The following is a 27,563-nucleotide window of genomic DNA, read 5'->3' as shown; positions in this document are numbered from 1 at the left end:
TTAGGCCTTGGTGGTAACTGAACGCCTCCTCGCTGGGCTCTGTGTAGGGATTGTAGGCTGCCTTGAAATGAATGATACCAGATTGGTGAAGAACTCCCTCATGATGTCCACGAGATGGCCTGGGATGAGGTGGTGGTCAGCCACAATGTCTAACATCTGGTGGAATTCAGCCAGGTGCGAGTCCTCCAGGTCTTGTTCCAGAACACACCGTTGGTGTTTAGGTTCTTGGTGGGGCACAATGGACTTGCCCAGGGTGGAAGCGGCAGAGCGCACTGAGCTGACGGTCGTGGTGTGTGTGCTTGTGCAGCAGGCTTTTCCCGTCTCGTCCTGCTCCCTGCAGTCCCGGTTGTTCCCCCATGAGTGGCGGCTGACCTAGGACCAGGCCTGCTTGACCTGCTGGACATAGTCCACTGGCAGCTGCAGGGCCTCTGCTGGGTATCCCAGGAAGAAGGTGTCATGCTAGTCGTGTGCTGAGTGATGCTGGGGCTGGAAAAGGGCATCAAAAAAAAAAAATCCAGAAGGATTGCTTGAGGAGATGGTCTGTTGGCAACCCTGTGAACCTCAACTCCAGAAAGATCAGCCGGAGAGCTGGGTGCAGACCTTGAGTAGGGTGTGCAGGTGTCTGCTGTTGTGGAGGATCCTGGGGGCTGAGAAGTTGTAGGGCTTAAAGGACGGTCCCACTCAGAACTGCTGGAAATCATCTCTGGGGCCAGTTCCACCTCCTGCTTGGAGATGCTGGTGCTGAAGATGCTGCCTTTTCTTACCCAGCAGGTTACTTCAGGGTTACTTCAGTCAGCAGCTTCCTGTTTCTGAGCTCACTTCTCTCCTCCTTGCCTGCCCTCCCGGGACCAGGTGGAGCCACCACTGCACCTCATCCTCCACGCTGTCCACCACTCTGAACAACCGGGTCTTATTGGGCACACCTTTGTCCACTCGGAGTCACTTGTTGGACAAGGCTTTGCTGAAGCCTGTTTTGTCGCTGGGCAGTCACAGGAGTTGCCTCTGGCCAGGCCTTGGGGCAGAAGGGGCAAGACTTGTTAAGAAACACCCAGGGCTCCTGGCTGCCCTCTCCGGGCGTCGTCCTTACCCTCGGCTGTAGGCTCCCACCATCCGATTAGAATATTTTAAGAAATATTATGTATTGTACTGTTGCCGGTGAAGGTGGCAGACATTTACATGCCCCTGGGGCGGAATGTCACAGACAGCTGTTTTCACAATGTTGGCCATCCACTGGACAGAATAGCTGCTCTTCTTGTTTTGGATGTTAAGCATCTGTTCGTCCACCACCTTCATGGACATACAGCTTCTGAACACGATGGTCACAGTCAGATAGCAGCCATGGCAGAGGCCACAGGTGGCCATCATATTCTTGGTGTCTGACATCTGCTGGGTAAGCTCCGGCACTGTCAGGGCCCAGTGCTGCTGGTTTTCCTGGCTGCTTAACACAGCAAAGCCGACATGAAGAAGTGCAGGTGTGGGAAGGGGACCTTGTTCATGCCAGCTTGCGCAGGTCAGCATTGAGCTGGTTGGGGAAGGACAGGCAGGTAATGACCCCACTCGTGGTGGCCAACTCCAGGTGGTCCAGGTCATTGTAGGTGGGCGTGGTCAGCTTTATGGTTCTGAATCAGACGTAATGGAGAGCATCATTATCAATGCAGTAGGTCTCATCTGTGTTTTCTACCAGCTGGTGGACCGAGTAGGTGGTATTATAGGGCTCCACCATCCTATCTGACACCTCAGGCAAGGGCGCCATGCTGAAAATGTTCATGTTCCTATCTAGACATGCCTCCTGGATCTTGGTGATGAGAAGAGTACGCATCCCAGATCCAGTCCCTCCACCCAGGGAGTGGGTCATCTGGAAGCCATGCAGGCAGTCACAGCTCTCAGCCTCCTTCTTCAGGACATCTTAATAATGAAAAATTACTTGTAGTTCTAAATGAAAAATATAAAACTATAAAACATCTACAAAATGTTCTTTTTAGAAGAAATTATAGGAGAAAATTTACCTGACTGTGGTTTAGGCAGAGAGATATTAGATACAACACCAAAAGCATGATCTATTTAGGAAAAGGAAAGATAAATTGAACTTTTTATAAATATAAATTGAATTTTTTTAAAATGAAAATTACTATTCTGCAAATGATACTACTAAGTAAATAGAACGACAAGAGACACACTCATAGAAAATATTTACAAATCAAATTTCCATTTCAGGACTTGTTTCCAGAATATAAAAATAAATCTAAATCTCAAAACTCAGCAATAAAAATCAATAAACAATATGTGGGAAAGATCTGAAGATAGGTGTCACCAAAGAAGATGGAGATATGGCAAATAAGCATATGAAAAGATGCTCGACATTTTTAATCTTTAGGGAGTTGCAACTTAAAACTTCAGTGAGGTAACTATACACCTATCAAAATGCCAAAACAAGCAAACAAAGTAACAATAACAACGCTGGCAATAGCAAGTGGTGCTAACGATGCAATCCCCTAGAAGTCTCATACATTTTTATTAGAAATGCAAAACTCTATAGCCACATTAGAAAACATTTTGGCAGTATTTTATAAAGTTGAATGTGCTTCTATTTACCATAGGACCCAGCAGTATTACTCCAAGGCAAATGAAAACATATGTTCGCGCGCACACACACACATGCACACTAAATATTTATAACAGCTTTATTCACAGTCACCAAATATTGGAAACAAAACAAATGTTTCTCAATCAGTGAATGGATAAACAAACTTTTGTATATTCTAACAAATAGATGACTCCCAAATCTTCAATGTAACTGGCTAAGTGAATGAAGTTAGACACCAAATACTATATATTGTATGATTCCATTAATATATGCTATTTTGGAAAAGGCAATACCATAAGTATAGAAAATTAGATGAATTGGTGCCACACATTGGGTTTTGAGAGGGAGAGGATGAATATAAAGAGACTGTATTTGGGATGGAACTGTTCTTCGTGAAACTGTAGTGGTGAATATACAGTTCTATGAATTTGTCAAAACCTGTGGAACCATACATCAGAGAGTGATTTTTATATACAATTTTAAATTTAAAAAATCAGGATTGTGAGATAGAAGGAGTGTGACAAAATAACTGAACTACAATTGAGTCAAATAACCATACTGAAGGGGATGGGAATAAAAAGAATCTCATTTTAAATAATTTTGGAAAGTAGTGTTTTGACCAGATATTGTAAGGGTAAATGTATAAAGAAATGTATCCAAACACTCTAGTTAGTAAATGTGTTTCTCCCTTGGATATGGCTGAACAAATCTAAAACTATTGTTATAAGAGGGTTGAACAAATAAGTAAATTTTTTGTACATGATGAGAGCCATGTTTCTGACTTTTTTTTTGGAGGGGAGTTATAAATAACTAAATGGGGAAAATTAGAATAAACCTTGCAGTGCTGGATTGGAGTATCAGTACAGACATATAGATGATAAGTGACAGATTACACACATACATGCATACGTAATTATTGATGTGTATTTATGCAGGAATTAGTAAATATATATTCCTAGATCTTTTCACTAAGAAGAAATAGAAGCAATAACAATAAGTACACCTAATGTCCAGATCTCGGTTTCTAAATATAATTTTCCAATAAAAAGATTCAAGGGTCCTTGGTGAAACTATTGATTTCAGGGCTGTGGGAAGAAAACTACAAGATGAGCCTAGAACATCTAGCAGTGTCAGAGATGAATACATTTAATGAAAAATAGATGGAGGCATGTTAAAAGGGCACAGGAGTCAACCTGAAAGAGCTCTCAATGGACAAAGCTGCTGGAACAACTTGAGCAACAAAATATTGAATGCCAGAATAGGATTATAACCCCCAAATAAAATAAATATGCATGAGTCCACATGTATAAATAACTAACTGAACAAATAAATGGGAAGAAAGCACATCTCTTCCTTATAGAAGAATAGATGTAGGAGGAGTGAGGGATAGAGAAAATCATCATTAGAACACTACAGTAAAAACTGCTACAGGCAAGATCCTCAGTGAGTGATAAAATTAGTGAACATTTAAGCAGAAGTTGTATATTCATATTGTCAAAATATTTCCCCCAATTATTTAGTAATTAAAAAAGGAATAATAGTGACTTTATAATGTAGAATCCTTAAATATACATACTTCACCAAATTAAGGTAGTATCAGTAATATTTGTCAACATAATGTATACCCTAATATGGTGCACTGAGAGCCATCACTTCTGTGATAGCCTTCCCCAAAATACATTATAGCATACAAAGAAGAACAACAGCAAAAATAGGCAAAGCCAGACTTCTCTTTGAAATTATTCCATGGTATGCAACAAAGGAGAAATTTCCCCAGAATTTTGATGGAAATTCATTTTGAACTCAGAATTATATAACTAGCAAAAATTAAGATGGAAAGGGCAAAAAAGATATTTGTAGACATGCAGTGTCTTGGAGTGTTCTGTGATGAGAAAATGCTAGACAAACTCAAATTGAGGGACATTACAAAAATAAAGTGGCCATTGCTGTTCAGAATGTTCAAGGTCTTGAACTATATGAAAAGACCAGGGAACTTTCACAGATAAGTGATATAACAACTAAATGCAAGGTGAGATCCTGGATTGTATCCTGGAACAGTAAAAGTCTATTAGTTGGGGGGGGGGGGGCGGGGAAGGTAAACTGCACAAATTCTACTGTTTAATAGTACTGAACCAAAGTTAGTTTCTTAGTTTCATTAATAGTACTGTACCAAAGTTACTTTCTTAGTTTATTAATAGTACTGTACTAAAGTTACTGTCTTAGTTTTGATAATTGTCCTATATTATGTAAGATAAATATTCACAAAGGAAAACTTAGAGGATACAATGGGACTGTCTGTAGTATTTTTGCAACTCTCTAAGTCTAAAATCATAAGATTGATCTTTTTTAAGTTTTAAAGTTTTGTAGGATAACATTGAGAAAATTTTCCTAAACCAAGAGCAAAAGTCAATGATGTGAAAAATATCACAGAAAATTCATGAATATAAAATATCAATCCAAGTAGGTCCAACAATCAGAAAGAAAATCATAAAGGAAATATTAGAAACAAATTATCAGAATTTAGAAACAATAAGAGCCATTCGATTAAATGTATCCACTAAATGACTCAAAAATAAATGTTAAAATCCCTTTTCCTAAAGGCACAACAGATTTTCAAATCCCATGGACAAAGAGAAGTTTGCATAAGTTTTGAGAAATAATAGCACACAAAGAAGAGCAACAATAAAAATAGGCAATGCCAGACTTCTCTTTGAAGTTATTCCATGGTATGCAACAAAGGAGAAATTTCCCCAGAATTTTGATGGGAATTAATTTTGAACTTAGAATTATATAGCTAGCAAAAATTAAGACAGAAAGGACAAAAAAAGATATTTGTAGACATGCAGGGTCTTGGAGTGTCTGTTATCATATTTGTCATTTCCAGAAGAAGATATCCCTTGAACATATGCTCCAGCAAAATGTAAAGGGAGTCAAGAACATGGAAAATGAAGAACAGCAATTCCCACTGAAAAACATTCCAGGACGAAATGGGCAATCCCTTTAGAAAGCAGTCAGTGTTATGTAGAACAGTATCAAAGTACTATGATAAAGAATCTGGAAAATGTCATGGGTGTTATGAGGATATTTTATGATTCTTTTGCCAACTCTAAAAAATCAAAAGTAATTAGTCTCCAAGAAAAACAAAACTGCACAAAATTATAATCCAAATTGAAGCAAAATGAAAATGCAACTTGAGTTTTAGTAAAGAAAATTTAATACATTTATTTTTATTTATTATTAATATAAATAAACAGGGAGAGGAAACTTCGGGAGGTGATGGGTATGTTTATAGCATTGATTGTGGTGATGACTTGACAAGTGTATACTTACCTGCAAACTCATCAAGATGTATACACTACATAAGTACAACTTTTTTGTGTCAGTAGTACCTCAATAAACTGGTTAAAAGATGTGATAAATTTAACTTAAAGATAAATTGCTCTTTTTAAAAAAAATTTGCAGTTTTTGTACCATTTTGCTTATGTTTCTCTATACTTGTTCTTTCTTCTCGATGCGCTTTGTAACAAACAATATTTACATGAAAATGTAAATGTTCTTTATTTGTTTCAATGTTAGAATCAAACTGTAACAAAACAAGGGTATTTTAATTTTTATAAGAGGACAAACTGTAAATTTGATAAACCGTATCAATGGAATTTTAATGGTCTGAGTATCTTAAGCTGGAATGTAGAGTTAGGGAGAATTTGAGTAGGTAAATGTAAGGATACTAGCGTTTTTAAAAATCTTACATGGAGGTGTCTGTCTTCATTTAGAGAGATAAGAAACAGATTTACATATATTATTTAAAATTAAATTATATATATATGAAAAACTAATTTAGTAACAATAGGATAGAAAAGGTAAAAAAAAATGCCCTAAGGCAAAATCCATCCTATTTCAGTAGAGGAAATACATACAAATAGTTTAAAATTGATAAATCAAGAAGGAAAAATAAAATGATATCCTTTAGAATTTCATTAAAAATTACCAGACCTAAAATAGAAACTTCTAAATGCTGTTAAATCAAGGAGTGTTACAAGAAGCGGGTCAGAATAATTTAAATTTTCAGTTAATATTCTAATGTAATGGTTTGAATTTTCTTTTTTTACTTTTTTTTTTACCATACATATGAATTATTTTATTAATAATATTTTACTATATCACTTTATAAAATAAATTCAAATTTTCTTAAGATTAGTTTTTATTGGAAAAATATAATTTCTATTAAGTCTGCTATTTATTTTAAACTTGCTTGACCTATGGTTTTCTTTGGAAAAAAACACAATTGAGAGGAATTGCTATAAAACATATGAAAATAGTGGTATAAAATAAAAGAAAATATATATAGAAAAACTAAATGGGACTTACCATACAATTTTATATATATTCTGTGGCAAAAATCTTGTAGTCTTCAGAGTGAGTTATTCTACAGCATTAAAAATATTTCCTCAATTATTTTGCTATTAACTTAGTTATTGTAACAAAAATAATTTAATTTATAATGCTAAGAGACAGTGATGTGAATTCTGCTATTTCACAGTAACATAAATGAAATGTAACACATCAGATTTGGTGATCTTTTAATTAATTACTTAAAATTGAATATCTTTTCCAACTGAAGAAATTAAATAACTAAAATTCAGCACAAAGTAAAGAAAATCTATTGAGAAAAAATAAATCAGTAAAAATGTTACAGATTTCTTTATCGTACTTGTAAAACTCAATAAAACAAAGATTTTTGATCTAATTTTTATAAACTTGAGTAGACATATAAACATATGATTTTACAAACTTGTTTATGCTATTGGGAAATGTATTTCATTTTCATCTCTTCTCAGTTCTCTGCATGAGGCCTAAAGAGTGAACTAAGGCCAAGCAAACCATACTGAACAGAACAAGGACAAGACACAAACAAATGTTTAATGAGGGTATTTTGTTTCCAAATAATCCATAGTGAGTAGTCCTATGAAAGTAGATGGCAAAATGTATTCACAAAGAACTGGTGATTTTTTGAGTAAAGTATATTAACAAGAGTCAAATTGTTATTCATCCTATAAATGAAAGAGATTAGTTCACATCTCTGATGAGTAATATAGAATACCATATAAAATTAGATTAACTTTTTTGTTTATTCAGTTAATGCTATTCAAAGCCTACTAGATGAGTAGCTTCATTTCTGAATGCTGAGTATATTATTAGTGAACAAACTCTGACAAGAGTCTATAACCTGGTATGAGTAACACAAAATAAACAGTTAAACAGATAAATCATTTAATTAGAGGTGAAGAGACAAAGGCATGATGCTATATTTCCTAAATATTATGAATATACAGTAGTGTGAAGAAATAGTGAATAATAAGGACAAGTGTCTATACTGGTGGTCAGGTAAGGCTTTTCTGAGGAGATGATATTTAATTTGAGGCATGAAAAATGGAGGCAAGCTAGTTATATAAGAAATGAGGGGACTGAGGTGAGTAGGAAATGAATTTTAGAAGGAGGGACATCATAATCAAAACCTCAGCAGTGGGAGAAATACACTGACCTTTTCTGGTGTAGCAAAGAAAGAAAAAGAAATTGAGAGTGAGAAAATAACAGTTCTGTACATTTAAACAAAATATGTGAATAGTATAGAGTGTGTGTGTGCACGTCTGTGTATGTGTCTGCATTGTAAATACTGAGACCAGTTATAATTAGTGTTTTTATTAAGATTTTTCTCAACTTTGAAATTCCTAGTTTATTTATTCTGACTTTGGATATACCCTATCACACCACCATTTCTCTTTCTTATCCTTTCTTCTTTTTTTTTTAAACATCTTTATTAGAGTATAATTGCTTTACAATGGTGTGTTAGTTTCTGCTTTATAACAAAGTGAATCAGCTATACATATACGTATATCCCCATATCTCTTCCCTCTTGCGACTCCCTCGCTTCCACCCTCCCTGTCCCACCCCTCTAGGTGGTCACAAAGCACCGAGCTGATCTCCCTGTGCTACGCGGCTGCTTCCCACTAGCTATCTATTTTACGTTTGGTAGTGTATATATGTCCATGCCACTCTCTCACTTTGTCACAGCTTAACCTTCCCCCTCCCCATATCCTCAAGTCCATTCTCTAGTAGGTCTGTGTCTTTATTCCCATCTTGCCTCTAGGTTCTTCATGACCTTTTTCTTTTCTTTTTTTTCTTTTTCTTTCTTAGATTCCATATATATGTGTTAGCATTCGGTATTTCTTTTTCTCTCTCTGACTTACTTCACTCTGTATGACAGACTCTAGGTCCATCCACCTCACTACAAATAACTCAATTTCGTTTCTTTTTATAGCTAAGTAATATTCCATTGTATATATGTGCCACAACTTTTTATCCATTCATCTGTTGATGGACACTGAGGTTGCTTCCATGTCCTGGCTACTGTAAATAGAGCTGCAATGAACATTTTGGTACATGACTCTTTTTGAATTATGGTTTTCTCAGGGTATATGCCCAGTAGTGGGTTTGCTGGGTCGTATGGTAGTTCTATTTGTAGTTTTTTAAGGAACCTCCATACTGTTCTCCATAGTGGCTGTATCAATTTACATTCCCGCCAACAGTACAAGAGTGTTCCCTTTTCTCCACACCCTCTCCAGCATTTATGGTTTCTAGATTTTTTGATGATGGCCATTCTGACCGGTGTGAGATGATATCTCATTGTAGTTTTGATTTGCATTTCTTTAATGATTAATGATGTTGAGCATTCTTTGATGTGTTTGTTGGCAATCTGTATATCTTCTTTGGACAAATGTCTATTTAGGTCTTCTGCCCATTTTTGGATTGGGTTTTTTGTTTTTTGCTATTGAACTGCATGAGCTGCTTGTAAATTTTGGAGATTAATCCTTTGTCAGTTGCTTCATTTGCAAATATTTTCTCCCATTCTGAGGGTTGTCTTCTTGTCTTATTTATGGTTTCCTTTGCTGTGCAAAAGCTTTGAAGTTTCATTAGGTCCCATTTCTTTATTTTTGTTTTTATTTCCATTTCTCTAGGAGGTGGGTCAAAAAAGGATCTTGCTGTGATTTATGTCATAGAGTGTTCTGCCTATGTTTTCCTCTAAGAGTTTGATAGTGTCTGGCCTTACATTTAGGTCTTTAATCCATTTTTAGTTTGTTTTTGTGTATGGTGTTAGGGAGTGTTCTAATTTCATACTGTTATATGTACCTGTCCAGTTTTCCCAGCACCACTTATTGAAGAGGCTGTCTTTTCTCCACTGTGTATTCTTGCCTCCTTTATCAAAGATAAGGTGACCATATGTGCGTGGGTTTATCTCTGGGCCTTATCCTCTCTTAATCATGGAATATATCCGATTCTTGTAACTGCCATTTATTTTATAACAATGGAAATAAAAGGAAGATTGTGTTTTAATCAGACATTTTAAAGTTTGCTGTACATGACATTGTCAGCATATAGCTGCGTTTCCAGAGCAATTACTTGGTGCTTAATACTTTGTGAAATGTCATTGATGTAAGTGTAGTGCAGAAGTATCTTTAAGGGCTAGAGTGAATGGGAGAGCCAAATAACAAAAATGGTGGATTGACTACTGCTTTAGTTGTTATTATTGTGAAACTTGATAGAGGCCAGTCATTCATAATGGTGTCAGGAGATCTTCCTTGTGCTTTGTTCAAAGGAGTTAGAGAATAAGAATGGAATATAAGAGGTAAAAATTAGTGAACACTTCTATGTCAAGCAATATGGCAGATTAGGTGTTTTGAAAATTTTAGCATTGAAAACAGAGATAAAGGATGAATAATTATAATTTTGTTTAACTTCTTAAGAAATTAAGCAAGAAGCAGAGAGACCAAAATCTAAGTTGACTCTGCAAACCCATGTGATAAACTGTCCTTTAAAGCTTCGTATACCTTGGGAGGGATTTGCTGGTGTCAATAACCACAAGCCACTTGAAGAGCAAATGGACAAGGCTTAAACTTATAAGAGGTCTCCAGATGGAACTGAGAACTTTATAAGAAATGAGAGGAATTAAAGATTATACCCTTAGTAGATGGGAAAGTTATTTGGGAGAAGCCTGGGCAGTGGATAGAAGATGGAAAAACCACTAAAAGGATGTCTGGTTTTGTAAAGAACTGTGGTCTTTCTGAATCTTAGAGCCTGGGAACTTTGTGAGTAGTGAAGGTCATAGTTTCTCCTGCTTAAGTAAAGGGAGATTGTTTCTCTGAATTCATATTGTCCTACCTTTTATGACTAGGGGTCATTGCTATATATAAAAATAAATTAATTAAACACCAAACTAGAAAATGGTAGCATTTATCTCTGGCTATGGTAATTTTAGTGATTTGGCCTAGCTAAGAAGCAGTAGTATCCTTTGCTGCCTTAACTGTTTATTTGCTGATATGAAGGAAGTTCATGCTCACTCAAAATGTTTCAAAGAGTAAAAATTTAATTTTACATAGTCTTGCAAAGCAAAATTTGGTGCTGGTACTGGAAAAAAAGATAGACTGAAGGCATGGAAATGAAATGACAAATTTGCATAATGTCCATAAAATAGGATCATTTATTTCACAGACATGGATTTTTGCAATACATATTTAGGCATTATTGACAGCATTCCCTGGGAACATGAACTATCACAAACGTCTAGACATGTATACATATGGGTCTAGAAGTATATGCAAGCAAAGAAAGTAATTAAAATATTTTTAAATCATATATTTCAGAAAGAAATGTTTTTTATTAAATAAAATATATAATCTAACTTTGTTAGCTTTTTCCATTTTGGTTTATCCTCATAACTTTTTTTTTTTTTTTTTGTGGTATGCGGGCCTGTCACTGTTGTGGCCTCCCCCACTGTGGAGCACAGGCTCCGGACGCGCAGGCTTATGGGCCCAGCCACTCCACGGCATGTGGGATCCTCCCGGAGTGGGGCACGAACCCATGTCCCCTGCATCGGCAGGCGGATTCTCAACCACTGTGCCACCAGGGAAGCCCCATATCCTCATAACTTTTGAATAAGATCCTAATACAACAAATATGCCTATAGAGAAATAATCAAGAAAAATATTTTTGATGAATAACTTTTACATTTTTAATGTTTCAGTGTGTTAAAAATGGAAATTCAACTGAGTAAATTTTAAAGATCTTATTGGCTCTATTCAGTGATTCATGAATTGGGCATCATCCAGTCCCTCAGGTAGAAAGTAGTTCTGAGGAGCTACACAAAATTAGAGACTTTTATAGGCAGAAAGGAGCAGAAACAAGGAAGTTATACTTACAAAAAAGTGGGCTTGTTATTGCATGGTAACTTTCCTTTAGGGGAAGGCTATCAGACAGAATACCTAACTGGTGCTGATCGGGTGATTCCTGATTGGTTTAAGATTCCATTTTGGGGAGAGCTGAAACTCTAAGTCAAGTCTCAGTTTGGTGACTGAAGTTTTGCATAAGTGACTAAGTTTGGGGCCTTTTGTCTTGTTTTTAACAATTGTTTTACTACGAAAGATACTTTATTGAATTATTCCATTGTATTGATACCCCAAAACAGCAATATACCCTACAAATGAAATGAATTTGAAAGACCAAAGTTGAAAAGTGAGATGAGACGTCTGTGAATTATCACGTTATTACTGTTTTGAAAGCCATTGAGTAATAACTGTGTTAAGTAATCTATATTTGATATTGGTTACAATTTTGTATAGAGTCCACTTCCTCTCACGAATTATAATGTGTGCTTTTCAGAAGGTCGAATATTATCCATTCTAGATTATACAGTTTTGAATGTAGCCTAAGAGGAGAATGTGGAGGGTCAAATTTTTGTTTTGATCCTTTAGGATCCGAAGTGCAGACAAAACTATGCTTTGTGTGAAAAATTAAAAAGTAATTTCTCTCTGAAATCTGTCATTGTTCTCTGTCATCTGAAAAATTACTAGTTTAACAGCTGGGAAAGTATTGACATGATAGAGGCTCAGAACAGGAACTATCTTAAACTCTATATTTTATAATTCATTCATTCTTCAATTAGAGAAATAGAACCAAAGAACTGAAGAGTTCTCTTAATGCTATAAATTGGTTACTTAAGGCAGATTCAATCCAGGGACTTTGCTACCTTGTTATAATTCTTTCCAGACTCCAATCCTTGCCCAGAACAAAGTTTGGTCATTTCTGACAGGTCATCAAGACTTGCCACGTTGAAATGTGTGTGTATCAGCAAAGTAATTTTTTCATAAAATGGTTCCAAGAAACTTTAATAACCTAGCATAAAATAGTTTAATGGCAACTATAGCTAATATCCTTTTCTGTTACTTAAATGATATTTAGCCCTGTGGAAAAATGTTTTCAGGCTAGATAAAGATTTACTGCAGGGTGTCCGAGAAATCTAAACCTGTCATCAATTCTGACTTCTAAAGCACTTATGTGTGTCACAAGGAGCCTTGATTTATACTGGCCTCAAAAAGAAACCTTGTTAATAAGGAACCAGCTAGCCCTCTAGAAAGCATATTTACTCAAGTGCACTTCACATCCTTGTGTATGTGTGGAAAATGGATTGTAACATTACACTTAAATACCTATTGGTTACTACAGAGTAAGCAGAGCAAGGACAGATTAGAAACTTGCTATGAAACACATTGAGGCACTATGGTACATAGTATAAAATATACTGGGAAATTATAACTGCAGATGAAACCATTTAGCTTACTGCAGTTGGATTCAGAATGAAGTGTTTTTAGGGAAAAACAATACCTGTTAGCATGTAATGTAGAAGCAGAGATTCAGAGTATAAAAGGTTTTTGTGATGAAGTTATCAACATAAAATGGAAGAATATCCTTAAAGATCAGTAAAATGTGAGTACAGCGCCCAGGTGGAGGTGTTACCATCAAAGGAAAGGTGGCTCAAATCTTCCACTGAGTTTAGAAAAAAAGTTATTATAATAACATTCACATAAAGATCTGTTTTGATAAAGTCAGTGGCAGCCCAGGAATTTATCATATAAGATCTTACGGAAAAACCCAGATGAACTTTTTGGCCAGCCCAATACATGTTAACCTTGAATTTGTTACTGAAATAAAAGGAAGTAGACCCAGTGTTGTATCAAGTAGAAAGGGTCTGTGGTCAGTGATGCCCCCTGAAAACCATGATAATTTTGCAAAAATTGTATAAAAAATTACATTACAGAAAGTAAAGAAGTGCTAGAGATATGTTAAAGAAAATTTGATAGCAATTGCTGACTAATGTACTATTAGAGAATGGAGAAACTCTTTAAAGCTCCCAGATATTTTTACTCATCAAGAAGTTGTTCTTTACTACTATGAGGCTATCAACATTTTTGTCCTTTTTTCTCCCAATGAATCGATCCACTCCTGATTTTAAGTCCTTCCCAGTACATCTATGATCACTCTTATCATTAATCAAGCCTATCTCCATACTCTATGCTTGCAATATTCCCAACTTCAAACCACCCGCCTGGATAAATTTAACTTTCTGCTTTCTCTGCCTCAACATTAAACCCCTGAACACTGCTGAAGGAAAACAACAATTGTTCAAATAAGCACCAGTACTTATTTGCAGTTTCAGTGGTCATCCACTACTACCTCCCAGTCATTCCTAGGAGTCTTGGTCAGCAACCATTCTCATCCAGCCAACTTTTCATGCTCACATCAAGCTCACTTTCGGCAGGTCTCTTTAGTTTCTTCACACACACACAAAAACACAAACACTGACAAACTGAGACCATCATTCAGGAATTCCCTCCATTTTTCTGATCAAACCAAATTTTCTGCACTTAAACTCCTGCCTTTCTTTTTTGCTAGTGTAATTGTTTAAAACAGATAGCCACAACTGTGTAGGCCTTATGACTTTCTTCTTTCCATGGCTTGGTGTTGTCAGTAATCACTATGATTTCTACTAACCTTCACAATATGATTTTGCTCTCTGTCTCCTTAAATATGTATGTTATGCATATATTGCATGTAGATAATTTGTTTTCAATTATTCCTTAACTTTGCTAGCTCAATTTTTATCTTTATGTATCAGAGAGGTTTTTTTTGTTTTGTTTTGTTTTTAATTAGACATCTTCTTTCTGGTCTCTGATTCTGTTCTTCTGTGACATCCAATTTTGCATAACAAGCTCCCTATTAGACATTGATTTTATTTTCTGTATTCTATACTTGTCTGAACTCACAAACCGTACCTCAGTTACTTTTTATTCTCAAAGTCTGGTATATTTATGGTATGTTATTTGCACCCAGTAAGGTTTAGTAAAATGAATGAATGACAGAAAAGATTTAGGGAAGTAACAGAAGGGTAACACCATTGAAAAGACAGAAAGAAAAAAAAAGTGGTTTGAAAGCAAGAAAAATGTAACTAAGAGAACAGCCTCCATATACCCTTAATTGCAAAAGTTACAAGCAGAAAACTTAAAGAAAAAAAAAGAAATTTTATGGTTACCAATCCTACTGGGTATTTTTAATGCAAATTTCCACTTGAGTGACAAAGCAGTGAAAACTAGTGGTTTTTATAAAGCATAACATAATGGGTCTTTTTTTTATGTGATAAATTCGTTTGGATATTTAAGAGATTGTCATTTAGTGAAACAAAGGTCTAAAATTATTATTTTCCTTTACTCCTTTTATATTAATTTATACAGCTCTTATCAATCTATTTTGTTGTTGGAAATGCCTATTTCAAATGAGTAACGTCTGCTTTCTTATTTCATTAAAAAAGTATTATATCTGAAATTGCTCACATTCAAACTGCCTAATAAGAGAAAATTGAAAATGAAAGTAATTACTGTTAACTGGTTGAATCAATTCACCAAAGGCTAATTTGACTATTGTCTAGAGTTTAGCAATCCCTAGTGTATATTTTTCCAAAACTGAAAATAACGGAAATTAATCCTTGTTCATACAGAATCTTAGATATAAGCTTATTCATATAGTATTTTTTTGGATTAGGAGGTTTTATTTGGAAGACATTTTTAAGATCATCCATTTATTCTGTCAGCATACATTGAATATATAATGCATAAGAACAGTGTAAGTTCCAAAAGTAATTTAATTCGAACTACTTCCTGTCTCACTCACTCATTCATGTATTCTTTTAATCAATATTTATCAAGTTCTTGCTTTGTTTCAGATATTACTTTAGAGATGAGAGATTCAAGAGTAAGAAAAATGGAAACAAAAAAACAAATAAAACCCAAAGTGGTTTCTTTTTTAATGGAGCTGTGCAATTTAGTATCTGTATAGATTAATTTCCTTACATAATGTTAACCACATAAATTCTAGAAAAAGGTATCTGTCTATGTGCAGATGACAGTGGAAAGTTCACTATTTAATTTTATTACTGTATGATTTTGATAAAAAGTTATAGAGAGCCATAACCTGATTCTCTACCGTTTTAGCAAGTGCCTTTATTTTCAACCTTTAGAAGACATAAAACATGAACACATTCCTATTATGCATGACTGTCCTTTAAGTATTTGAATACAAAACCAATATTCCTCCATTTATATCTATAACCAGTGGTGGAGAATCAGGTTTTGTGTCACTTTAACTTTTTTTTTTTTTTTTTTTTTTTTTGCGGTACACGGGCCTCTCACTGTTGTGGCCTCTTCCGTTGCGGAGCACAGGCTCCGGACGCGCAGGCCCAGAGGCCATGGCTCATGGGCCCAGCCGCTCCGCAGCATGTGGGATCTTCCTGGACCGGGGCACGAACCCGTGTCCCCTGCATCGGCAGGCGGACTCTCAACCACTGCGCCACCAGGGAAGCCCTTAACTTTTTATTAAAGTAGTACAATAATAAAATTAAATAGTGAGTTTTCTATCAGCCCTACTGTAATTTAAATGTAAAGCTTAAATGTATTTCTCTATCATTCTATCATTCATCTTATGCTGTATGCCAACCTGCCAAAAGTATTTTGAATCATGGCTGTATAAGTTATCAAATTAGTTATTCTTTTCTTCTGTATTCCTATAAACTTGAATAACTGTCTTTTTTATGTTTTAAGATATTACTCTAGAGGACAAAAGGCATGATTATGGACTCTTTTCCCACCAAAAAAAATCCCTCCAGATAGCCATTTAGAATCCTTACACTGGTTGGGCATTACTGTTTCCCATAATCTGTCCTGAAAAGCCCTGCTGTCTCAGCTGTTGTTTGGAACCTTCTCCTGGATGGGAAGATGGGCATGGAATATATCCTACTTCTGCTACAGTAAAAGAAATCTTTTAGACATCTCTAATTGTAGCATATTTCAAAAAGAAGTGCTATGAAAATAATCTTTCTAACTTATATTTAAAACCTAAACATTTGCATTATATTAGCTGATTTCAGAACCTATGTACTTTTTACATTACATTAATAGAAAATTTTACTCCAATTTCTAAACATCAGATTTGCAAACTCTTCCAGCACAATTCATTCATTAATTGAGAATATTTTGCAATGTAATTGATCAGCCTATATATAAAATTAAAATTTATGAAAAAATATGAATTTTAATATTGGGGTAATTAGCACAATGCTTCATGGAAGAATAAATATTCAGGTTTAAAACACTTTGAGGGTGGAAAATGATGTATGTAAGATGACCAGTTTATTTAAAATCATAAATATCATTCAGGCGTGTAATCCTATTTTTTGTAGAAAAATATAATGCTTTTCTCACGTCTGTTCAAACTGAGTTGAGGTTTCAAGAATATCAGAATACAAGTTTTGGCTTGCTCAGTTATTTTATAATATATAAACTTTGAAGTATCTACTAAGATATAACTTCAGTTATTAATACTAAAAATTGAAAATCTTAACCTAACCTCTCTCTGATATGTCTGTAAGATATATTAGAAGTGAGATTAAAAGACATGCATTTCCAAAAATATTTTGTAAAATGAAAAACAGAGAGTTACCTTTTAAAGCAGTGCTCATTTATTAGATTTTGTCTCATTAAAATGTGTTTTCTCATTTTATATCTGTGTTATAGATTAGTCCAGTTTTCATGTGGATTTTAATTGCATATATTGTAAAAAAAAAAAAAAAATTCACAGGACATGATTTTGTGATAGAACATTTTAGTTTCTCACTGCTGTCTCAATAGACATGCAAAACAATAGGGATTAGCATAGTTCCCTTTGACTGATGGATTCAAGGCTTTCAATTTCCCTGAAAAGCAGCTGTAACATTCAGATAAGCTGATCCAGGAAGCTTGTCATTTCAGTGATCCTCTGGAGACTGTCACGGACAGCAGAATAAATTTACAATTAATGAAGCAAATGTATGTTGTGAAGAAGAACCTGATGAGTTCCTTCAGCAACTGTCATGAACAAAGATTTCATATCAAACTGGTTAGCCTGGCCCTCATTCAGCTAGGTGAGGTCTATATAAGTGAGATTGTGAGAGAGTATTTGAAATGCTCCTGTCTATAAACAACAGAACTCTACAAGCTCCATTCATTTAAACTAGTCTCTACAGAGTGGGAAGTCACCTTAATGTCATATCTCATTACTTTGATTTAGTCCCCGATTTCATTAGAAAAAAATGATGATAGTATATCATTCAAGGCTTTTTTATTCACAGACTTATATTCTCTAGGCAATTTTTCTACAATTTTTCTACCATTTAGCTATTTGAGAAAATATTTGAAAGAGAAAATTAACATACTCTTTCTGTCACTAACTCAAAGGGGTCTTGAATCAAATTGATCCAATGATAATATCAGTACTTGTTTTCTTTCACCACATGCAAAAGTATAAATAGTAAATCCGGAAGATCCCACATGCTGCAGAGCTGCTGCGCCCGTGAGCCATGGCCGCTGAGCCTGCGCGTCTGGAGCCTGTGCTCCGCGACGGGAGAGGCCACAATAGTGAGAGGCCCGTGTACTGCAAAAAAAAAATAGTAAATATAAACTGAAAATTCTTCCAGGATTAAAGTATCATGTATTAATTTATTTATCAAAATGAAGCAGCCAAAACGGGGAGATTTCTGGCTATTTGACATGAAAGGATGATTTCATATATTAGTGAATGAATGTTTTTGCCCTAATAGTATTTATTCTTTTAATGATGTAATTATGTGATAAAATAATACTTTTTCTTTGGTCTTTACTCTCCAAAAGTACAGCCAAATTAGTTGTGGCTGCATTAATAGATGTGAAGCAAATTCACACTGACAGACAAAAACTTAATATATTTTATGTGTGCATATATATATGTATATATACACACACATATATACATGCACACACACACACATATATAGTGAAACTTCTACAGTGTCTGAATTTAAAATCATATTTGTTTCTGAAAAGAAAATTGTTCTTACTCTTTTAGAAGTTGTAAAATCCTATATTTTCCTTTTTCTAAAAAAACGAATCCTCTTCTTTTTTCCCTCTCTGCAAAGTTGTTTGACATTTAGAGCATCATAGTTGTGAATTACAATTAATTTGAATTTCGGAAATGTCATTTTACTTCTTGAAATAAACAGAGGTACTTGATTTCTGGATTATTGCTGTGAACTTCTTTATAATTATAATGTGTCTTTTAAAAAATATTTACTTAGTTAGTTTGAGCTGGGTCTTAGTTGCGGCACACGGGATCTTCATTGAGGCGTGCAAGATCTTTTAGTTGTGGTGTGCAAACATCTTAGTTGCGACATATGGACTCAGTTGTGGCATGCGGACTTCTTCTTAGTTGCAGCATGCAGACTCTCAGTTGCTGCATGCTAAATCTTAGTTGTGGCATTCATGCGAGATCTAGTTCCCTGACCAGGGATGGAACCCAGGCCCCCAGCATTGGGAGCACGGAGTCTTACTCACTGGACCACCAGGGAAGTCCCTGTGTCCCCTTTTAATTGGAATATTCTGGCATTATGAAGTCTGATATTCAAGGAACAGAGTAGAGTGGTGAGAAAATCTTGAGGTTTCAAATCAGATAAAGCTGAGCTTGAATTGTGGCTGTAGTTGTTTTTAGTTAAATTCTCCATTTGCAAATTGCCTAAACTCTTAGCCTCACTGTTCTTATCATCAATCTACCTTTAATTTCAAGGATTAAAACAGATGATATTCAAATTACTTAGAATAGTTCCCATCACATAGTAGCTTCCGTCTCAAGTATATATTACTCCATAAGTAATTAATCTTTAAAAGAAAAAGAAAAACTTTCAAAAGATGCCTCATTTTTCTTTTATGTCTAATATCTGGTTTCTATTATTCCCATGAGTATGTGTTTTTGAGTAAATTACGAATACAAATTTTATTTTTTTAATTTTTCATTTTATTATTTTTTTCATTTTATTTTTCAGTATTAATTCATGGTAATAATAAAAATTTACCAGGTCTAAATATTCTCTGTTCAAATCTATATGATAATCTCTCATACAGTCTTCTTTTTCATCTTTTATCAATTTTTATCTCCTATGTGCTACTTATTGTTATTCATACATTACAGAGATAGGTTATTCTAAATGAGGTTTAAGACACTCAATATAACACATCATTTGATTTCTCCTCATTTTCTGAGTCAGAAATTTTTCTTGGCTTTCTAGTTATTCTAACTAGATGTTGAAACCAGTTAACAACTTTTTCTCAAACAAATGCAAATAGTAGGAACATAGCCTGGGACCAACCAGACAAATAAGCAGATAGTCTCTCTACCTGGTGAATTTGGCAAAATAAACTCAATTCTATACAAGTAAATCCAAATGTCAAACACACCAACGTCACATTTAGCTAAGTGTGCTAGGCAACTGTAGAAAACATAACAGGGTTTTAATGAGAATGCAACGGAAAAAGCTAAGAGAACAAATGCTGCTTAAAGTAGACTCTATGTTCGCAAACAGAAATTTTCATTTCATATACAGAACCATTTTAACAACCTCTGCAAGTGTCCACCATTGAGATTGTCTTGATAAAACAACATGCTTCTTGTTATCAAAAGGCCTTCAGTTTACTGAAACATTTAGCCCAGTGTTTATGGACATGGAGTCTGAACCAGACTGCCTAGTCACACACCCTGGCTTCACTTACTACTGGGGACCTTGGGCTAATTACTCAACATCCCTCCAAGCATTAGTTTAAAAAAAATCATAGTATGAGCATCTGGAATAGAGTAAATGTTCAGCATATATTGTTTTTTATTATATTTTTCAGGAGTAATATATCATCTTGCTTATCATGTCAAATATTAAGCAGACTAATTTTTAAATTTCTTGTTTAATGTCCTGACAAATAAACATAAAATCAACTTGCTTTTAACTTTGGAATTAAATCTTGGTTTAACATTTCTTAATTTTTACTTGCCAAGTGTCAAATATAATTTTGCCCTTTAAAAACTATTCTCTGAATTTTTGTATTTGTGTTAAAGACATCTGTTTCAGCTTTTGATGGAATAGTGATTAGTTTTTTAGCAAAAGTTTATATATAGTTGCAAAAACATAAATAACATATACATTAGAAAATTCAATTTTTCTTGTTGAAAAACTGGACTTGCAGTTTTTTAGTTATATTTTTCAATTGCATTTGTATTCAGAATAAAGTACAGAGAGCTTAAAAATTCTGAAATAAGAGGAATATTGTATGCAATTTTTTTAGCAGATATGTATTTTGCATAGCACATTTTACTGTGAAAGAGACTTTTCCTCACATTTTTTATTCCTAATTGTAAACTGCTGATAGTATTATGCCAACTTTGCAATGTGTGAATATTTCTACACCATGGCAGGAAATGTTTGTAATGTGTAGCTGTATTCCTGAAAATAATCCTCAGGCTAAAGTGAGAGTCACAGACTTACACAGTAGGGTACATCACTAGAACCATGCAATCTAGTAATGTATGTCACACTGGCCATATGCTCTGATAAATTTTTCTTGTATTGTTAAACATGAAACACACCTTTTCTTGCTTTCAGTGTTTTCCTCTCATGTCTTCTTTATAGTTTCTTTATCCCCCATCCTTCTATTTTCATTCTCCCATCTTAGGTCTAGGATGGTGCTTCCTTTTTATAGGGAAGTGATTTCATTGGAAAGTAAAAAAGAAATAACATGGTGACTCCTAAAAGACTTTTCATATTATATAAATGGCCATATTGTCTATCCCTTAAGTAGTCAAGGATTTCACCTTGAATAGTCTTAGAAGGGTAAGGGAACTCCAAAGTGAAACCCTGTATTTTGTCAAATAAGACACTCTGTCCCCTTAAATGTGATCAAGTATTTGGAATTTGCAGTTAATACTACCAAAAAAAGGTATAGTGGAAAATTGAATCTGTAAATTATTTTTACTAGATATAAAATAATGAAAACATACCTTGGTACAGAATAATTATTTAGTCTCATAACGTAACTATCAAAATTAATAAACATTAAAATGTTATTTATTATGTAATTGTATGTAAATATAAAAGTATGTGGTGCACTTAGGTTGCCTTCAGCTAGTTGTATTTACATACTAAATGAAATATGGATTTTTAATAATTAAAATAAATACTCATTTATCTTTTAATTATTGCAAATTATCTCAGTTAACAGGCAAATTCATTATTACCTGATAAACAACTATCAGCTTCTGTAAATAATGTTATTCTTTAATTTTCTTCAATAAAAAAAGGATTTTTTCCCCATTACAACTGATTTAGATTGGTGAGAGTGAACCATACCCTTGAAAACTCTTTTATGTAGCGATACTTGGAAATATTTACAATTATCTTTAAAAATATTTTGCTATGTTCAAAGATTTGCATGAATTTAACTGTCAAGGTCAGAAATAGCTTCCATCCGAGTTAAAGATTCTATCCCCTGAGGACGCCAACTAATATGTCAAAGGTCATCAGTTTTATACCTGACTATAATTAAGTACATGTTGACATAGATCTGATTTATTGCTCTACCAGGACTGTCAACTTCAGGGTAGACTATTTGTTTTAATGGGAATGGATTTTTGTTTCTTGCTTATCAGAGGAATTCTGTTAACTTTAAAAGGGTTAGCAGAAGATGATTGGAAAACAAAATCCCAATTAACTCACAATTATATAATTTTATTTAAAAATTTTATTTTATTATGGTATGCTATTCTATATAAAAGTAATAGATGATAACAGTACTTTCTAATTATTGATATATAAAAATATATTTAAATGCATTTCATAATAATTGAGGGGAAAAAACAGTTCTAATGTCACTTGAAAGTTTAAGATTTGTTTCCTCCTCATGGAAATTATATTGTATCAGTGCTGGGGATGTGGTCTGGAAAGCAGAGAGAAAAGAAATAAAAATAGGTTTTACCTGTAATATTCTTTGTGATATTGAATCAGAGTCTATATTTATTTGCAAAGTAACATAGGAAATTGAGTTAATTATAAGTAGATTTAGAAAGGAAACAAAATATATTTTCTGTTACAACTATCTAAATGTTTATTTTTGAATGTGTGTGTGGGGCGGTGCTAAAATCTGCCACTTAAATTTACAAAAGAAATGCCTAAAATTGTTATGTGACCTATGTGATACAGTCAAATTGTTCTATTCACTTTATAAACATCATATATGTGAGCATATGTGTGTATTATTGCACTCAAGCATGGGAATAAAAAGAGATTGGAATTTTAACATCTACCATTTTATAGATTATGAATATATAGCATGCCTACTCACCCTATACTTGTAAATGTATTTTAATATTTTATAAAACACATTTGATCTTTTAAAAGCTTCTTTACTAATTTCTTTTATTCTTTCCATATTCTTTATGAAAACTTAACAGGAACACTTTATCCCCCTTGAAATATATTACTTGTTTGAAACAAATAGTGTTATCTGTTCTAATTTACTTTGTACGAATTGCCAGAGCTTCATATCTTGGAAGTTTACATATTTATACTCTACCAATAACTTTACTAATGACTTCCAATCTTATGTTTGAGACAGATATTTTATGCTTGTTTTATGGAATAAGTATAAAGATACAGGGCATACTATTCATAGTGTTTATGAGTACTTCATTTTGATAATACTTAAAGATACAGTGAGTAATATTCATAGTGTTTATGTTTATCAGTACTACAATCTGAAAATATTTGATTAATTTCCTAGATTTTCAGACTCATTTAATAAAGTGATTACTAGAGGAATAAATATACTTCTGATAATTTTGTGAAGAAAGCATTAAGCTAACGATAAACAACCACTTAGCAACTTGAATTTTGAATAAAATGCATCGATCAGATATGTGTTTCCAGAATGAGATAGGAACTAGTACAAAGTATGTTAGTTGAAGCTCTCTGACTCCAAAACCTTTTCTCAATGTGCTAGATAAAGTTTCTACTCATTGATGGGTATTGTAAAGTTATGTCTTCTTCATGAATATTCTAAATTATTCTTAATATACATGTCCATATTTAAATTCTATAGGATATTATAAAATATCTTGTATATTTGTTAGGTTTTATAAGCAATATAAATAACATTGTTTCAAACACTGGAAATTGATATGTAACTATTTGCTTAGCAAGAATTTTAATTCTACCTAATAAACCTTTAGATAATATTTAAAATTCATTAAATAATTTGTAATACACCTGGTAATGAGAGAAAAATTTGAATCATAGTTCAGAACCACATTTAGTTATGATGTGGGCAAGGGAGAAAGAAAAGTATATTTATGTCTATGTGGAAAGAAATAGTGATTAAATAGGTAAACCTGCTATACTACATAAAATTCAATATCATTCCCTATTACAACATTCTTTAAGCACTTATTTTGCAGAGTCAGTGTGCTAAATATTGCTGGTAAAACTGTTAATCAAATAGGGCCATCACATTTATTGTTTTTTTCTATAAAATCAGAGAAATAAACATCTGAACCAGTAGTAATTGATAACGATAAATTATTTAATACATATGTACAATATGTATAAAGTGCTACAGAAACACAAAATGAGCAATGCATGATTTTTTCAGTGATAGGACAATGGAGACTTTAAGGGAAGTTACAAATTGGAAGACATGTTTCTTTTAGACCTTAAATAATAAAGGTAATTTTTATGGTGATGAAAACAGTGATGCCAATAATACTGTCAAGGCTGGTGGATGGAATTACACAAGAAGAAATGATCATGAGATAAAAAGTGTGTTGTGGTGTAAAAAGTTTTCAAGTATGGGAAGGATAAGGTAAAAACTTTTCAGAAGGAGAATCTTTTGACATTGGAAAGGATGTAAGGGAGTGGGAAGGCAGGGAGGTAATCTAAGAGGCTATTATTGTAAGAACTACCCCCATAAATAAAATATAATGAAACATTTTTAGAAGGTAACCATAGTTCTATATCTACTAATAGGACTGAGGAACATAGTCTAAAATTATTTTTTTTTACAAAATATACTAATCTAAAATTAATCTGACATTGTTATTTGTGTTCTAACGTAAAATTGTTAACTAATAACAATTTTTATAAGTATTCCTTCATTGATTATTTCTGGAAAAAATATCTATATAAATTAAGAGTATTTTAAAGTATACTCATAATTCACACGAATACTTTATATAGATAATTGATTTTTATATATAATGTGGTTATGTATTTGAGCACTAACGACTTTGCTGCTCAAAATGTTAGAGCACATTAAGAAAACTCTTCCCCACATCTTATGGTTCTGCACTGTGTTTGGGAATTACAGAATGAAAGATATGTTTTAAAAAATATCTAAATCCTAATAATTCAAATTCATTGATAAATGCATTTGGTACACAAAGACATTTTTTTCTTAAAGGTATTAGGTAATAATACCCTTCTACCTGAAGGAAAGGATTGAACTAATATTCATCTAAAGGAACATTTAAATATTTAAGTCTATTTTTCCAATGTTCACCTTTTATATTGTTTCCTGAGAGAGTTGTATATAAAGTTGTAGACATCACATTTGGATACATTTTATACACAATTACATATTATGGTCCATTAAGAATTTCACAAAATATTGTGTGACAGTTAATCGTGAAGTAAAGTCAAGAGAAAGGCTGTATGACCTGTTTTAAGTGTCAGAAAATGGCTCAAAATGCCTGATTCATCCTTTTTCCATCCATAGAATAATTATGTGTGACATAATATAAAGATACATTCATGGTTATGCTAGGGAACATAAAAAAGTAAAATTTTAGCCCATAAGAATAGCTGATGAGTTCCAGAAGTGAAGTCAAGAACCGATTTAACTCATTCTACTGGAAAGACAATTACTTTAAGAAAAATATCTAAAATACACCTGTGATTTCATTTAAGAGAATAACATTAAGCACCATCCCTGGAATTATGCTCCTTATATAAATTATTCTTTTTTACCACAATTTATAATCAATGTCAATTGATAACGCATGCTGTGGTAGAAGGTAATCTCAATATATAAGAGAAATGAGCCCTTATCTCTTGGTATTTGTCTTTGAAGAAAGCTACTTTGAGCAACCTCTTAAATTTCAGCTAAGGCCTTGTGTGTACATAAAGGAGTTGTGTTTTGTTTTTCTAAGAGGTGTTCATCTTTCTCATCAAGTTTATTTTATTTTATCATAGTCAATGCTAAGTTCTTTAAGTAATATCATGATTAATAACCCTTTCCCCAAATTCAGTCTACCATTTTGTTGTAATTTATAATACTGGAGTCAGATCAATAAGAACAGACTTATGTAATTTCTTGTTGGAAAATTTTGTTTCATTTCAATTCATCCCTCCTTTGTTACGATCAGAATTGAAGAGCACAAGCCTATGTAATTGTTTATTTATTTCATTTTCTGGTCTGCTGCTATGTTCATTTTAGTGTAAGGTACTTATCCTCCCTTCCTGGTCTTGTACAGGCAGCTGTTAGTTTTTTGTTCTTTCGCCTTTACTTCTCTTCCTCAAGTAGTTTTGCACCAATGTACTTACTACATCCACTTCAATATGTTTTAAGAAACTATACATTCCAACATAGTGCTTTATAAATCTTCTAGAGTCACTTAAGGCTAGGTTAGGTAGGTTATAAAATATGCATCATCATAAAGAGAAACAGCAAAAAAGTCTCTAAAAATGTTATTCTTAGAAAAAAAATAACCCACAGGAAAAGAAGAGATATTTGAGTTTGGCTCTTAGAATTGTTGGAAGGGAATTCATGTTAAGAAAGACCAGAAATAACAGTCAGCTGTTTTATCGGCAGAGATAGTAAAACAACTGAGTTGTGAAGTCAGCAGTTCCCACAAGTGGCCACAGAAGGAGGATTCCAAGGAGTGCATGGTAAGGGTGCTCATAGCCTCAGAAGAATTAATTGTGCCTTTGTCTCCTGGGGATCTGGGATCATCACAAGAGAGACCTTCAGAGTAGGACAACAAGTAACATTAGTGCTGGTCCACTTCTATTGTCCTATTCCCTCCCCCCCCTTAATAATTATTCATCTAAATTGTTTGTCATAGACGACTATTGCATTTTGTATCACATATTTGTTACCGAAATGCTGTTTTTTTATCCTTACACCAAAGTCTCTGCATTGATTCTTCAAGGATGGCCTTCGTGGTGACCCTCCAAAACTCACTCTGAGCCAATTAGGTATTTTAACTCTTTATTCCTGTATCTCCAATAACTGAAGAAAGAATTCATCACAATATCTAGATTAGGGCTAAACTTCAGGGCTCCGTACACTAGGAAAGGAAATTAACAAGGACAAACAAATATGCTGAAGTACTATGTATAATATAGATAAACCCTCCTGACAGTTTGGAGCTCAATGATTGCCTCATGCAAAGTGTCAAGACATCACCCCACCAGAGTGGAATAAGGGTGAGTGGAGAGAATGAAATCTTTGGGAAACACTGTCACCTCCTTCATATAACCTTCAACATTTTAGGGTAACTTACTTGTGATCTCAGGTGGTTCTTTTTTAAAAAGTTTCTTCCTCTCCTTCCAGCATGAGAAGCTAGGTAATTTATCATCAGTAACTGGCTTACATTGGGTTATGGCACATTTGCTGCTTTCTCTTTGTAAAAGGTGTGGACTCCACACCAGACTCAT

At 33.8% G+C, this 27,563-nt stretch overlaps 1 protein-coding gene across 1 annotated transcript; it reads right to left on the bottom strand.

Annotated features, from left to right (window-relative positions):
* Positions 1 to 27,563, bottom strand: LOC309819833 (tubulin beta chain-like; the record flags this gene model as incomplete). Its single annotated transcript, XM_082650306.1, is given in 8 exon segments — positions 1 to 372; positions 924 to 1,012; positions 1,148 to 1,172; positions 1,174 to 1,457; positions 1,460 to 1,495; positions 1,498 to 1,624; positions 1,628 to 1,905; positions 27,410 to 27,563. Coding segments are annotated over 8 exon segments (1,365 nt in total).

Source organism: Grampus griseus, assembly GCF_964374135.1.
Source record: "Grampus griseus genome assembly, chromosome: 3".
In the NCBI taxonomy this organism is placed as follows: domain Eukaryota; kingdom Metazoa; phylum Chordata; class Mammalia; order Artiodactyla; family Delphinidae; genus Grampus; species Grampus griseus.
The sequence above is the reverse complement of the archived record's forward strand: the minus strand, read 5'-3'. Positions and strand labels throughout refer to the sequence as shown.